Source organism: Hakea prostrata, chromosome 9 (genome assembly GCF_041222555.1).
Source record: "Hakea prostrata isolate BN-2017 chromosome 9, UWA_Hpros_2, whole genome shotgun sequence".
NCBI lineage: Eukaryota > Viridiplantae > Streptophyta > Magnoliopsida > Proteales > Proteaceae > Hakea > Hakea prostrata.
The window spans coordinates 13,924,459-13,936,335 of NC_142608.1; the positions used below are offsets into that span (position 1 = coordinate 13,924,459).

Below are 11,877 nucleotides of genomic sequence, written 5' to 3' on the forward strand. Positions count from 1 at the left end.
CAAGACAAAAGGTGGTGCTAGGAGATGTCGTTGATCACTATCCACTCTCAAATATCAATGTAAGTCACTGAATTGAAAGCCTCAACACAATTCTTTACTTCAGCACATGTTTTATTTACCATTCATTGTCCATTTCATTTGCAAGAACTTATACACCTTTATAAGCCAAGTTGAGGGGTTGATAAGGAGGAGCAGAGATCTCTATTCTAATGTGATAAAGATCCCCCAAGACTTTGGCATCACTCACAAAAGATATGATGATCTTACTGCTCAACATGAGGAGTCCGCCTTGGAGAGGACTACAAGTAACCTAGAGGTAATTGGAAAAAAAACTGAGTGAAGTCCGTGCTAACTGTGAATATCACAAGTTGGTTAAGAATGAGGCTCAGAAGAAAGAAGTAGAAGCCATGCAAGCCAAGAATTCTGCCATCCTTGAAAAAGACAAGGTGGAGGCTGAATTGGTGAAGAAAAGACTAGAGGTGCAGAGTTGGAACGTGAAGTGGCCAAACTCCAAGGTGAAAACTCCATGTTGGCTTCTCGATGTGGCAATTTGGATGCTGAGAAGAAAGCTATGGTAGTAGAACTGAGGGAGCAAGATCAACAAATCTCCAAGCTCAAGGAGCAGGCTGCTATAGTGAGAGAAGAAGTCTTAACAGACTTTAGGGATTCTGAAGAGTACAAGAATGAGATAATCTAATCCATGCTACCAAGTTTTGGACAAGGCATGGATTTTGCCTTTGCCTTGATGGTGGAGAAGCTACCTGAGGAGACTCTAAGGGAGTTTTGTCGTGGGTCTCCCGTCAATGCTAATACCTGCAGGAGGCTTGACATCCCTGTGTTCATCTAGATGATCTCTCCAACAACTGATGCTTATACTTTTGGTCATGCACCCACCCGAAATGCAAGCTTCGGCTGAAATCTCCAATCTTTTTGTAGCTAGATTACCTCCTAGGACTCCCTTCCCAGGTAGTACTAAAGACCCTCTCCCTAAGGAAGCAAGTGAGAAGGCTCCTCCTGCTCAAGATGAACCCAACGCCTCAACAACAATTGTAAATATTGAGAGTGATGATGCTACTGATACAACAAAAGTTGCTGTTAAGGAAAATTACATCTTTGTTTTTTATTATTTATTTATTTATTTATTTATATAAATATATTTTGATATCTTTTTGTAACTTCTTTGTCTTTGTACTTTGTATAATGTAAAATGAATAGCAATGACTCTTTTTTCATGCTTTGTTTGACCATTTTCGAGTACTTCATTTTACTTCATGCATCACAAAATCTTCATACAAAAAATTGACTAAGTATATGCACTTGGCAATAACCCCAAGTAGTCATTTCTTGTGTTCAAAGTACTAACTATATGTACTTGGCAATAGCTCCGACTGTCACTTTTTCCAAAAGAAGTAGCCTTCCGAGAGGTCACTAGAAATAGATAAGCAGCATGCCAATAAGTCATGTGCTCTTTACTTATTGATAAAACTTCTTTTAGTGCATAGCATTCCATGTATGAACAAGCTCTTTATCTGTTCCCAGATCCTTGAGCCTATAAGTTATAGGTTGTAATTCATGCACAACGAGGTAAGGACTTTCCCATCTGGGTGACAGCTTATTCCTTCCGTGTGGGATAGAAATGTCAGTTTGTCGAAGCAAACTGTCTCCTTGCCGAAAAGTCTTATTACGTACTTGGGCATCATAATGCTTACCAACTTTCTTTTGATAAGCCACATTCCGGTAAAACGCTGCTTCCGAATTTCAAACTCCAAATTAGCTTGAAGGCCTTCTTCATTCTCTTCTTCATTGAAGTATGTAGACCTAAGAGACCCTGCTAACACCTCTACTAGAGCCCGGGCATCACTACCATAAGACAACTTGAAAGGTGTTTCCCCCGTTTGTGTTCTTGATGAAGTTCTGTAGGCCCATAAGACATAAGGCAACTCTTCTAACCACTATTGATTACTTTCATCTAGGCGTCGCTTAATGCCATCAAGTAAAGTTCTATCAGTAACCTCAACTTGTCCATTACATTGGGGGAAAGCAACTGCCACTCTTCGAAAGTCTATGTGATACTTTTGAAAAAATTCCTTGAAGATTGAATTGTCAAATTTTGTTCCATTATCTATCAAAAGTATCTTAGGCAGATCAAATCTATAAATAACCTTAGTTAGAGTGAACTTCCCCATCAGCTTCTCTGTGCTGGAGGCATCTGGCTCAACTTCCACCCATTTGGTGAAATAATCATTGGCTACAATTAAGAACTTCCTTCCTCTTGAAGCTAGAGGAAATGGTCCTAAAATGTCCATTCCCCACCTTGTGAAGGACACTGGATTTAAGATAGAAACCAGAGGCACCGTTGGAGCTCTCTGCACTGATGAATGAAGTTGGCAAGGTACGTAATGGCATTCATATTCTTGAGCGTCCTTCACCATGGTGGGCCAATAAATCCCTTATCGGAGGATCTTGAAAGCCAAGGCTTTAACCCCCATATGCGCTCCACATATGCCCTCATGCACCTCTACTAAAGCATATTGTGCACCTATAGCACCTACACACTTCAAGAGTGGTCCTTCAATAGATCTCTTATATAATTTTCTCTCCACCAAAGAAAATTTAGCTGCTCTTCTTTTGATGGTGCGTGCTTGCTCTTTATCATCTGGTAGTTGGTCATGTTTAATTTAAGAGATCAATGATTCCATCCATGATGGTTCCTTTTCATCTATGTCCATCATCTCGAAAAAATTTCAATGCTTGGTTCTTGAAGAATCTGTTGATATACTGAAGCTTCAATATCTTCAACTTGTTTCCTAATTATTGAAGCTAACTTAGCCAGGATATCAGCCTTTGCATTGTTCTCCCTAGGAATTTGAGTGATGACCAAATGTGTGAAATGAATCTTTAGTTCATTCACTTTTGCTAAGTACTGTGACATTCTTTCTTCCTTTGCCTCATAAATGCCTTGAACTTGGTACACTACGACCTGTGAATCACTCTATATCTTGAGACTCTTGAATCAAATGGATTTGGCCAAGCGTAGACTAGCCACAAGGGCTTCATACTCTACAACATTGTTTGTTGTAGGGAATATGAAGCGAAGTGCATAATTAATGGTAAAACCATTTGGACTTCGCAAAACCCCGGCCAGCTCCACTCCCTGCTACATTACTAGCTCCATCCACAAAGAGTGTCTAAGTTTCAAAGGACATTTTTGGCTCTTCCACAGTGGATCATGTGAAGGACTCTACCACAAAATCAGCTAATGCTTGGTCCTTTATGGCCATTCTTGGCTTGAACTCAACTTGATGTTCACTCAGCTTTATGGCCCAAGACACCATTCTCCTTGCCAGATTAGGGCGGTGTATGATTTTTTTAAGGGTACATTGGTTAGCACAATTATTGGGTGAGCTTGGAAGTAAGACCTAAGTTTCCTAATAGAGATCATTACTGCTAGAGCTTGTTTCCCTATTTCGGGATATCTTGACTGAACATCTAAAAGAATATGAGACACATAGTAAATGGGCTTCTCTTCTTGAATTAAAACAGAAGTGATAGCATGAGATGAAGTAGCTAAATATAAGAAGAGTTCCTTTCCAAGACATGGACAAGTGAGTATAGGTGAGGTGCTCAACTTTATCTTACTTCTTTAAAAGCTTCTGACAACCCTCATTCCAAATAAGCTCCCTTATCGCATTGAGTGATTTCAAAGCTGCAAAGAAAGGCAAACATCGCTCTCCAGAACGTGAAAGGAAACGACTGAGAGCTGCAACTCTCTATGTTAGACATTGAATTTCTTTCACAGTTCATGGGGGTTGCATTTCCAAAAGGGTTCTGATTTTTCTGGATTGGCTTCAATGCCCCTTACTGAAACCATGAAACTGAGAAACTTTGTTTCTAGAAGATACTCCGAAAGCTCACTTCTCGGGATTAAGGTGCATTTCCCTAAGAACTTCAAATACCTCTACTAAATCACTGATGTGATCTTCTCGTTGTATGCTCTTGACCAATATATTGTCAACATAGACCTCCATGTTGTGCCCAATTTTCTTGCAAAAAATCTTGTTCCCTACACTTTAATATGTTGCTCCAGCATTTTTCGGACCAAATGGCATGATTTTATAGTAATAACTTTCTCTACTAGTCATGCAGGTATTGTGAATTTCATCTTCATGCTTCATCATGATCTGGTTGTACCCTAAATAAGCATCCATAAAGCTTAAATCCTCATGTCCGGCTGTGGCATCAATGAGCAAACCAATACGAGGAAGAGACAATCCTTTGGACAAGATTTGTTGAGATCTGTGTAATCTTTATGCATCTCCACTTCCCATTTGTTTTTTCTACCATCACCACGTTCGCGAGCCAAGTTGGACATTCGATTGGGCAAATGAAACCAAAATTTTCTAGCTTTTTCACTTCTGCTTGAATGATTTGATGCTTTTCAACAGAGAAGTTCCTTCTCCTCTGTATAATTAGAGTGACTTCTTTGTTGATCCATAGACTGTGTTTCGCAACCTTTAGATCCACCCCTTGCATGTCGTCAATTGACCAAGTGAAAACATCACCATTTTGGGCAAGGAAAGTTGTGAGTTTTTGCTTGAAGTCCTCCTATTCTGAACCAATGTGTATCCCTCGTTCTAGATGAATAGCACTCAAAGGGACTTTTTGAAGCTTCTCCATAGGTTCTTCTCGCTGTACTTGACTTTCATCACAATCATCAGAATCATCACATACCTCCACAAGTCACCAAACTTGGGAAAACTCTAAAGATGTAATTTGGTGTATCTTGCTTCAAGAAATAAAAAAAATTGGCAAAAAATGTTTGATAAAATTGTTTCAGTTGATTTTGGAAAAGTAATTTGAAAATTTATAAGAACTTTTACTCTAAAAATAATTTTGACCCAAGTTTTGCCTATTTTTTGAACCAAAATTTTGGCGTAGCTAGGTTTTGGTGAAACAGTTTAGAAACAGTTTAAAATTGTTTTGCTGCAAGGGAGATTTTCCTCCCCTTATCCAATTTCTAATACTTATTATTTTTGTTTTTTAAAATTTCTCAAAGCGTTTGAAAGAGTCAAGTGGGAAAGTCGTTGGATAGACCACTGGGGAAATGAACTTATATTTATTGGTCAAATTTTCTCTTTATAAAATCAAATTGTTATATAAAACCAATGGGACCTCATAGTTGTTTCATTATATGATATTTTCATTTTCAGATTGGGCATGGTTGGTCCTACTCCTCCATGCTATCATTTCTTGGAAGTCACCCATGATCATTTCAATTAATAAGACACTACCAACTATAGGTGAACAAACGATTGATTTATATGTATTCTTATTATAACGTATATATTTTAAAGGTCTAGATAGGACTTTGTTAGGTCTTAAATATGAGTTTATTCAAGACTCAATTGTTAATTTATATTGTGTATTGGTTACTAAATTCGAAATGGTGTCGCAAATATTGTATTATATAATTATAAATAAATATAGTACAATATTGATATGACACACTTATATCGAATATCAAAACCATTTTGTACTGAATCAATATAATACGATAATGGTATTTATTTAGTAATGTACCAATATCGTATTAAATACAGATTCTCCACCCAATTGATACGTCGTTGAATAAACTTTTTTTTTTGTTTGGGTGGAGGGGGGAGGTGGGGGGTGGGGCCAAGCAATACATCTTTAATTCAACCTAGTTTTACACGGCACTTATCATGGTAGTCTCTACATCTTGCTTAAATTGTAAATAGTCCAAAGTCAAAACCCTACGGTTTGCCCTCAATTTAAGGATATTTTTTTGGAATGTTTTTGAATAAATTAATTAAATAAAAATTAGGTATTGAAATTTCTTTTAGAACCAATTTATCTAATTTTTTTTTTTTTTTCAAATGCGAGACCCATGATTGTCATTTACCATCAAAACTTCTACAAGAAACCCAATCCAATTTCAGCGAAGACCGACGAAATAAAGTAGCGAAGACTTAGAGCCAGGGCCCAGGACCAGTTGGTGGGCCCCGTTGGGCTTTCCTCCTTACTTCCGTCGAACTCCAAAGTCATCCGTCAACGATATAACGACCGAGGCTGCTAGTTGACTGGTAGGCAGTAGCTGTCACCGTGACTACCACGGCTGTGGGCCCACAGAGATAGGAGACACTGAGACTCAGTACCCTCGCGCCATTTAAATTGATGGCTGAGTCTCTTCTCTTTTACAGAGTCCATAACTCCATCAATGGCGACCCGACAGAAGCTTCAACTTCCATGTCTTCATGTCATGCTTTTCCTCTTCAACCTCGTTACCATAGGCTCCATAAACGCTGCTTCTCCTTACGCTTTTGAAATCTCTTACCACGATTACTGCAACTCCATAGTCCCTGAACCTACCGTAAGTGGAACGGAACCCGAAATGTTTCGGGGTAATTTTCTCCAACTGTCGAATGGATACTACCTTGGTGGAGATAGATTTCTTGGTCAGGAATCAGAATCCTCATCGTCGTCACCCGAAACCTCCAGATATATGTATTTTTATGCCATAAATGTCTACCAAACTGATGATCCTGGCGTTCTTATGGTCGAGGGGAACCTAGGCTTCCAAGGTTCAAAATCGGATTCTGACTCGGTTAATTCAACTTATGTTCAATCTCATAATGGCCGGTTACGCCATCGGAGACCTCGGTTCCAAGTTGTGCAACGCGGAGTGGATTTCAACTTACAGGGGTTCTGGTCTGCATCGACTGGTAATCTCTGTATGGTCGGATCTGGTATGAGTTACTCTGAAGAAGAAGGCAAGTCTCCTAAGCTGTCGGCCGTTTTTAAGCTAAATTATCCCCAAAATTCAACCATTCTTACTTCTTTGGTTGGAGGAACTTTGGAGAGCTTGGATAAAGTCGACAGTTCAAACTACTTTGAACCAATTTCCGTATTAGCCTATTCTCAGGGCAAGTACGACTACTCGTTGATTAATAATGAAATTGACAACGGGTGGTCGAGTCCCAGTGGTGTTCAGCAAGAGTTAGCTTATCTTGGCTTACCGTCAAGAGTAGATATCTGTTCCGCTCTAAGCAGGAACACTCAATTTGAATTGGAGTACAAGCGTGAGTGTGACTCAGAAGCTGCTAATTGTCACCTTCTGGATAACAGTAGTAATGGGTTTTTGACTGGCACCATGTTCCTTGATGGACTCCGTTGTTCAAACAACCAAAAGATGCGGCTGGCGATGGTATTTACCAACTACAGCAAATATTTCAGCTTTAATCATCCTTTTAATCCCAAAACGTCACTGGTTGGCGAGGGAGTGTGGGATGCAAAGAAGAATCAGCTTTATGTTGTTGCTTGCCGAATCTTGAATTTTACGGATTCTTTGGCCGGGGCTTCTGTCGGAAATTGCTCAATCAGGATGAATTTGAGGTTCCCGGCAGTATTGTCGATCAGAAACAGGAATAGTGTCGTGGGACAAATTTGGAGTAATGCAACTGCAAATACTTCTGGTCATTTTGATGCACTTAGCTTCCATGGAGAGAATCTACCAGTAGTTTCAGGTGTCAAGTATGAGTATACCATGATGGGCGGTATAAGAAAGTTGTGTGATGTAAAGACTGCTAAAAGCAAAGGAGCGATATACCCTGATGGGTATTCAGATGACATGGTATTCCACATGTCTGTGAAAAATGATCTTGGGCAAGTTGCATGGGGTTCTGCAACTCCACAAACTATTGGTGATCAGTTTCATGAGTACTTCCGCCGCTCTTTCGTTCTCCAATCTGATCCTGTAGATGATGCAGCTCAAGTGAACCACAGCAGTCTACTGAATGTGAGCTATCAGATGATCTTCAGGATTTCACCAGATTTCAAATTTGGTAGAATTCCTCTAAATGAAAGCACGATACAAATTTCAGCTGAAGGGATCTACAGTGATGAAACTGGAAGCCTATGCATGGTGGGTCGTCGGTTTTTGGACTCAAAGCAAAACATACCTGCCACAAATGATTCCTTGGACTGCAAGATTGTCATCAATCTCCAGTTCAGTCCTCTGGATGCAGAGGTAGGAGGAACTCATGTCACTGGAACGATCAAAAGCACCAGGGAGAAGTCTGACCCTCTTTACTTCAAATCTTTGGAGGTTTCGTCAGATGTAGTATATCATAGACAAGCACAAGAATCTCTTTGGAGGATGGATCTGGAGATCACCATGGTTCTCATCTCGAACACGCTTGCCTGTGTATTTATTGGAATGCAACTTCTCCATGTGAAGAAGCATCCAGACATGGTTCCGTTCATCTCACTTGTGATGCTTGTCATACTTACTTTAGGGCAAATGATCCCTCTACTGCTGAACTTTGAAGCATTGTTCATGGGAGGCCGTAACAGGCAGAACGTTTTGCTGGGGAATGGTGGATGGCTTGAGGTTAATGAGGTTATTGTAAGAGTAATTACAATGGTTGCTTTTCTGCTGCAGTTTCGTCTTCTCCAACGGGTTTGGCCAGCAAGATGGAGCAATGGATGTCATAAGGGCTTGTGGACTGCTGAGATTAAAGCTCTATATGTAACTTTGCCATTGTATCTACTTGGTGGGTTGATTACTCTGTTTGTGCACTGGAAGAACAGCTACACTGAGGGCCCAGTGATTAGCGAGTTTTCTGTGAACAGTTATGAGCAGCATTACCTTTGGGGAGACATGAAATCTTATGCTGGTTTGGTCCTGGATGGTTTTCTGCTCCCTCAGATCCTGTTCAACTTATTCATGAACTCCAAAGAGAAGGCTCTCGCCCCAACATTTTATGTTGGAATGAGTATTGTCCGCTTGCTACCACATGCATATGATCTTTATAGGTCCCACTATTATGGTCGTTACTTGGATGTATCGTACATCTATGCTAGCCATGGCGTGGATTTTTACTCGACAGCTTGGAACATTCTAATCCCTTGTGGAGGTATGTTGTTTGCAATCATCATCTTCATACAACAGCGGTTCGGTGGTCGTTGCATCCTTCCCTTGAAATTCAGAGAATCTGTTTCGTATGAAAAGATCCCTGTGATTAGTGGTCAGTGATTTATAAAAGTAACTTGCTCAACTTTGGAATGGCAGTATTTGGAAGAATAACTTGTTAGAATATTAATGGAGTAATGGAGTGGTTGAGAACCTCACTTGAGTGGAGAGGTCATGGATTCAACTCTTGCTCGTGACATATGTAATAATATAATATCCCCATCCCCAATTTTCCAATATATAGGAGCCCCTTTGTACCAAATATATATATAAACTTGTTAGAATATTAATAAATGTTTTATATAAGGTGAGCATTTTTGATTGTATCTAATTTTGATTTGGTTTTCTTATTTGATCTGATATGAAAATATATGACTAATAGAACTTTGATATAGGACTAGTTAGTGTGTAGGCTAATAAGGACCGCTAAATCTTGATGGAGGATCTAATAGGTTTCCCTATAACGTGATGCTAGGTCCCTCCTGTAATTATTAGCACATAGTTCTCTACTAAGCTCAAAGAGGTTGTTCCATCGAGCTAGTGAAAAATGAGGAGTTTAGATGAGAAGATCTTGATATCAAGTAGAGAGTTCGTGTTACATCCCCCCAGCCGGTACTGGCCTACCTGGAATACCCAGAGGTGTGATCTATAGCCCCGAATATCAAGTTTAGGGCGATCATATCCCACATAGCACAATAATATAATCAAAAGCAAGAACAAACCATTGTATTAAAGTAAATTAAGAAACAATCAAATATGGATCTCAGAAAGATCACAAAAGAATATCAAAGTGTGGAATAAAAAAATACCAATCAAAGAGATAACTGTAGAGTATAGCGGAAAATAACTCTAAAGACCAATGCGGAAGGTAGATCGAATTTAAGACAATACAATTGAATAAACTACGGAAAGTAAAAAAACAAAGAAGTCTAAGGTTCAAATCAAGTCTTCCATCGGTTCTTCTTCAATCTTTGTCTTTATCACCTTGGGCTTATGCACTTACATCTTTGGATCATCATCTAACTCTCGATCCCAACAGCGAGCAAGATGGTGTCAATTACTATCAACAAGAGCAATCAATGTGGTCCATACCGGTGTACAGATCGTACCACTTGTCACTAGCTTCTCCCACTGTGTCTGCAACTGTATTACATAAGGAGGGGTCTTTTGTACTGGTGCACAAGATTTCTTCCGAACCTGCAAAGTCATCTAAAAACATATCCCTCGAAGGGTGAGCTCAAAAGAACTCAGGAAGCAGTTCAAACACAATTAACAATTATAAACAATCACAATCTCAAGATCGAGAACAAGGCATTTTTGCAAATTATATGAAACAGTATGCAAGTATGCTTCTAACTCTATATATGCTGGTCTCTATTGGCAAACATGCTTTCAGATAGAATACCATATTCCTCTAGTTAGGTCTCAAATCACTCTCCCTCAACCATCTCGGTATCTTGGGTTCTCTGTTGGTAATTGGGTCTTACATCCCTCTTGGACATTCCATGGCTGGGGTTTAGGGCAACACTATTGCTCACCACCATTGGTATGAGTATTGGCACATGTCAGGGTTAATACCTAGCCCAATGCAAGTCATCTACTTAGTTATATCAACTTAGGGTCAGATACTTCCATTCCTCACCTTTCGTGATCCTTCCCCCTAGAGTCATCATATCCTATGGTTCCGACCAACTTGGACTACGGTGTCACATCCCGCAAAATCCACCCAGGGGGTACCCTATCTGGATTACCCGGGAAGTGATCCACGGTCCCGACGATCCAGTTTAGGGACGATCATAACCACTTAGCACAATAATATAATCAAAAAGCAAGAACAAATCTTTGTATTCAAGTAATTTAATAATAAAACTCAAGAAAGGATCATAGAAGGATCACAAAAGAACATCAGAGTATGGAAATGATACCAATAGAATAAATAGTCAAGGTACGAAATGAAGGGTGAGACCCATTCTACAATAACAATGAAAGTTAGATTGAAATAAAGTAAATGTTACAACCAATTCTCAAAAGAAGGGAATGAAAAAGGTAAGCAATTAAGTTATAGTTTCTTCTAACTTATACAATGTTTCCTCAATAACATAATCATAAGAAATTAGACAAGGCCGAATCCGCTCTTGACAAATGTCAGTCTCGTACTGATAGTCTTCACCAATGTAGTCACCATGATCAGTAGTGTATGAGTCATTAATTTGGTATTCATACTGTTGATCATCATGGTTAACAGTAGTAGTACCTACAGATAAGTCTAGCAAAAGATGTTGCAAAAAGGAGTGAGTTCAAAATAACTCAGCAAGGCAGTTATTCCATAATAACACAGATACATGATACAAAGCATAGCATGATGCAAGATGATATGAAACAAATGATGCAAGTATGAAGCTAACTCTATATATACTAGTCTCTATGGTAGACATGCTTTAAGTCATAGTCACTTAGCACTAGTGGGAATTGGGTCCTGCATCCCTCTCGGACAATCCATGGCTGGGGTTTCGGTCACCGCTCTCTCACATCACCATTGGTATAAGTATTGGCGTATGTCAAGGTAAAACCTAGCCCAATGCAAGTCATCTGCTCAGTCATATCATGTCGATCCAAGATACGTCCATTCCTCCCATCCCGGGATCCTTTCCGGTATCCTTCACACTAGAGTCAATGGATATAACTCACCGACTCACCAACCCTATTGGTCATCCACAAATAGTAGACGGGAAGCTCTCACGTCCTCTCATGGATATAACTCACTAGTCTCGAGCTGCCCGTGAGCCCAAGTCTAGCTATTTGCAACCCTACCAATAAATGGTCCCTTTCGGGTATCCGTAGTGTGATTTATGTCCTCTCACGGGTTGGTTACCGATCTTGCGTGC

General features: G+C 39.7%; 1 protein-coding gene across 1 annotated transcript; it reads left to right on the top strand.

Annotated features, from left to right (window-relative positions):
• The first annotated feature begins 6,209 nt into the window (after window positions 1-6,209).
• LOC149004750 (uncharacterized) lies at window positions 6,210-9,348 on the top strand. The gene has a single exon (XM_089135633.1). The coding sequence runs from the start codon at window positions 6,239-6,241 to the stop codon at window positions 9,053-9,055; it is 2,817 nt and encodes a 938-aa protein (XP_088991759.1). The 5' UTR covers window positions 6,210-6,238; the 3' UTR covers window positions 9,056-9,348.
• The last annotated feature ends 2,529 nt before the right edge of the window (window positions 9,349-11,877 follow it).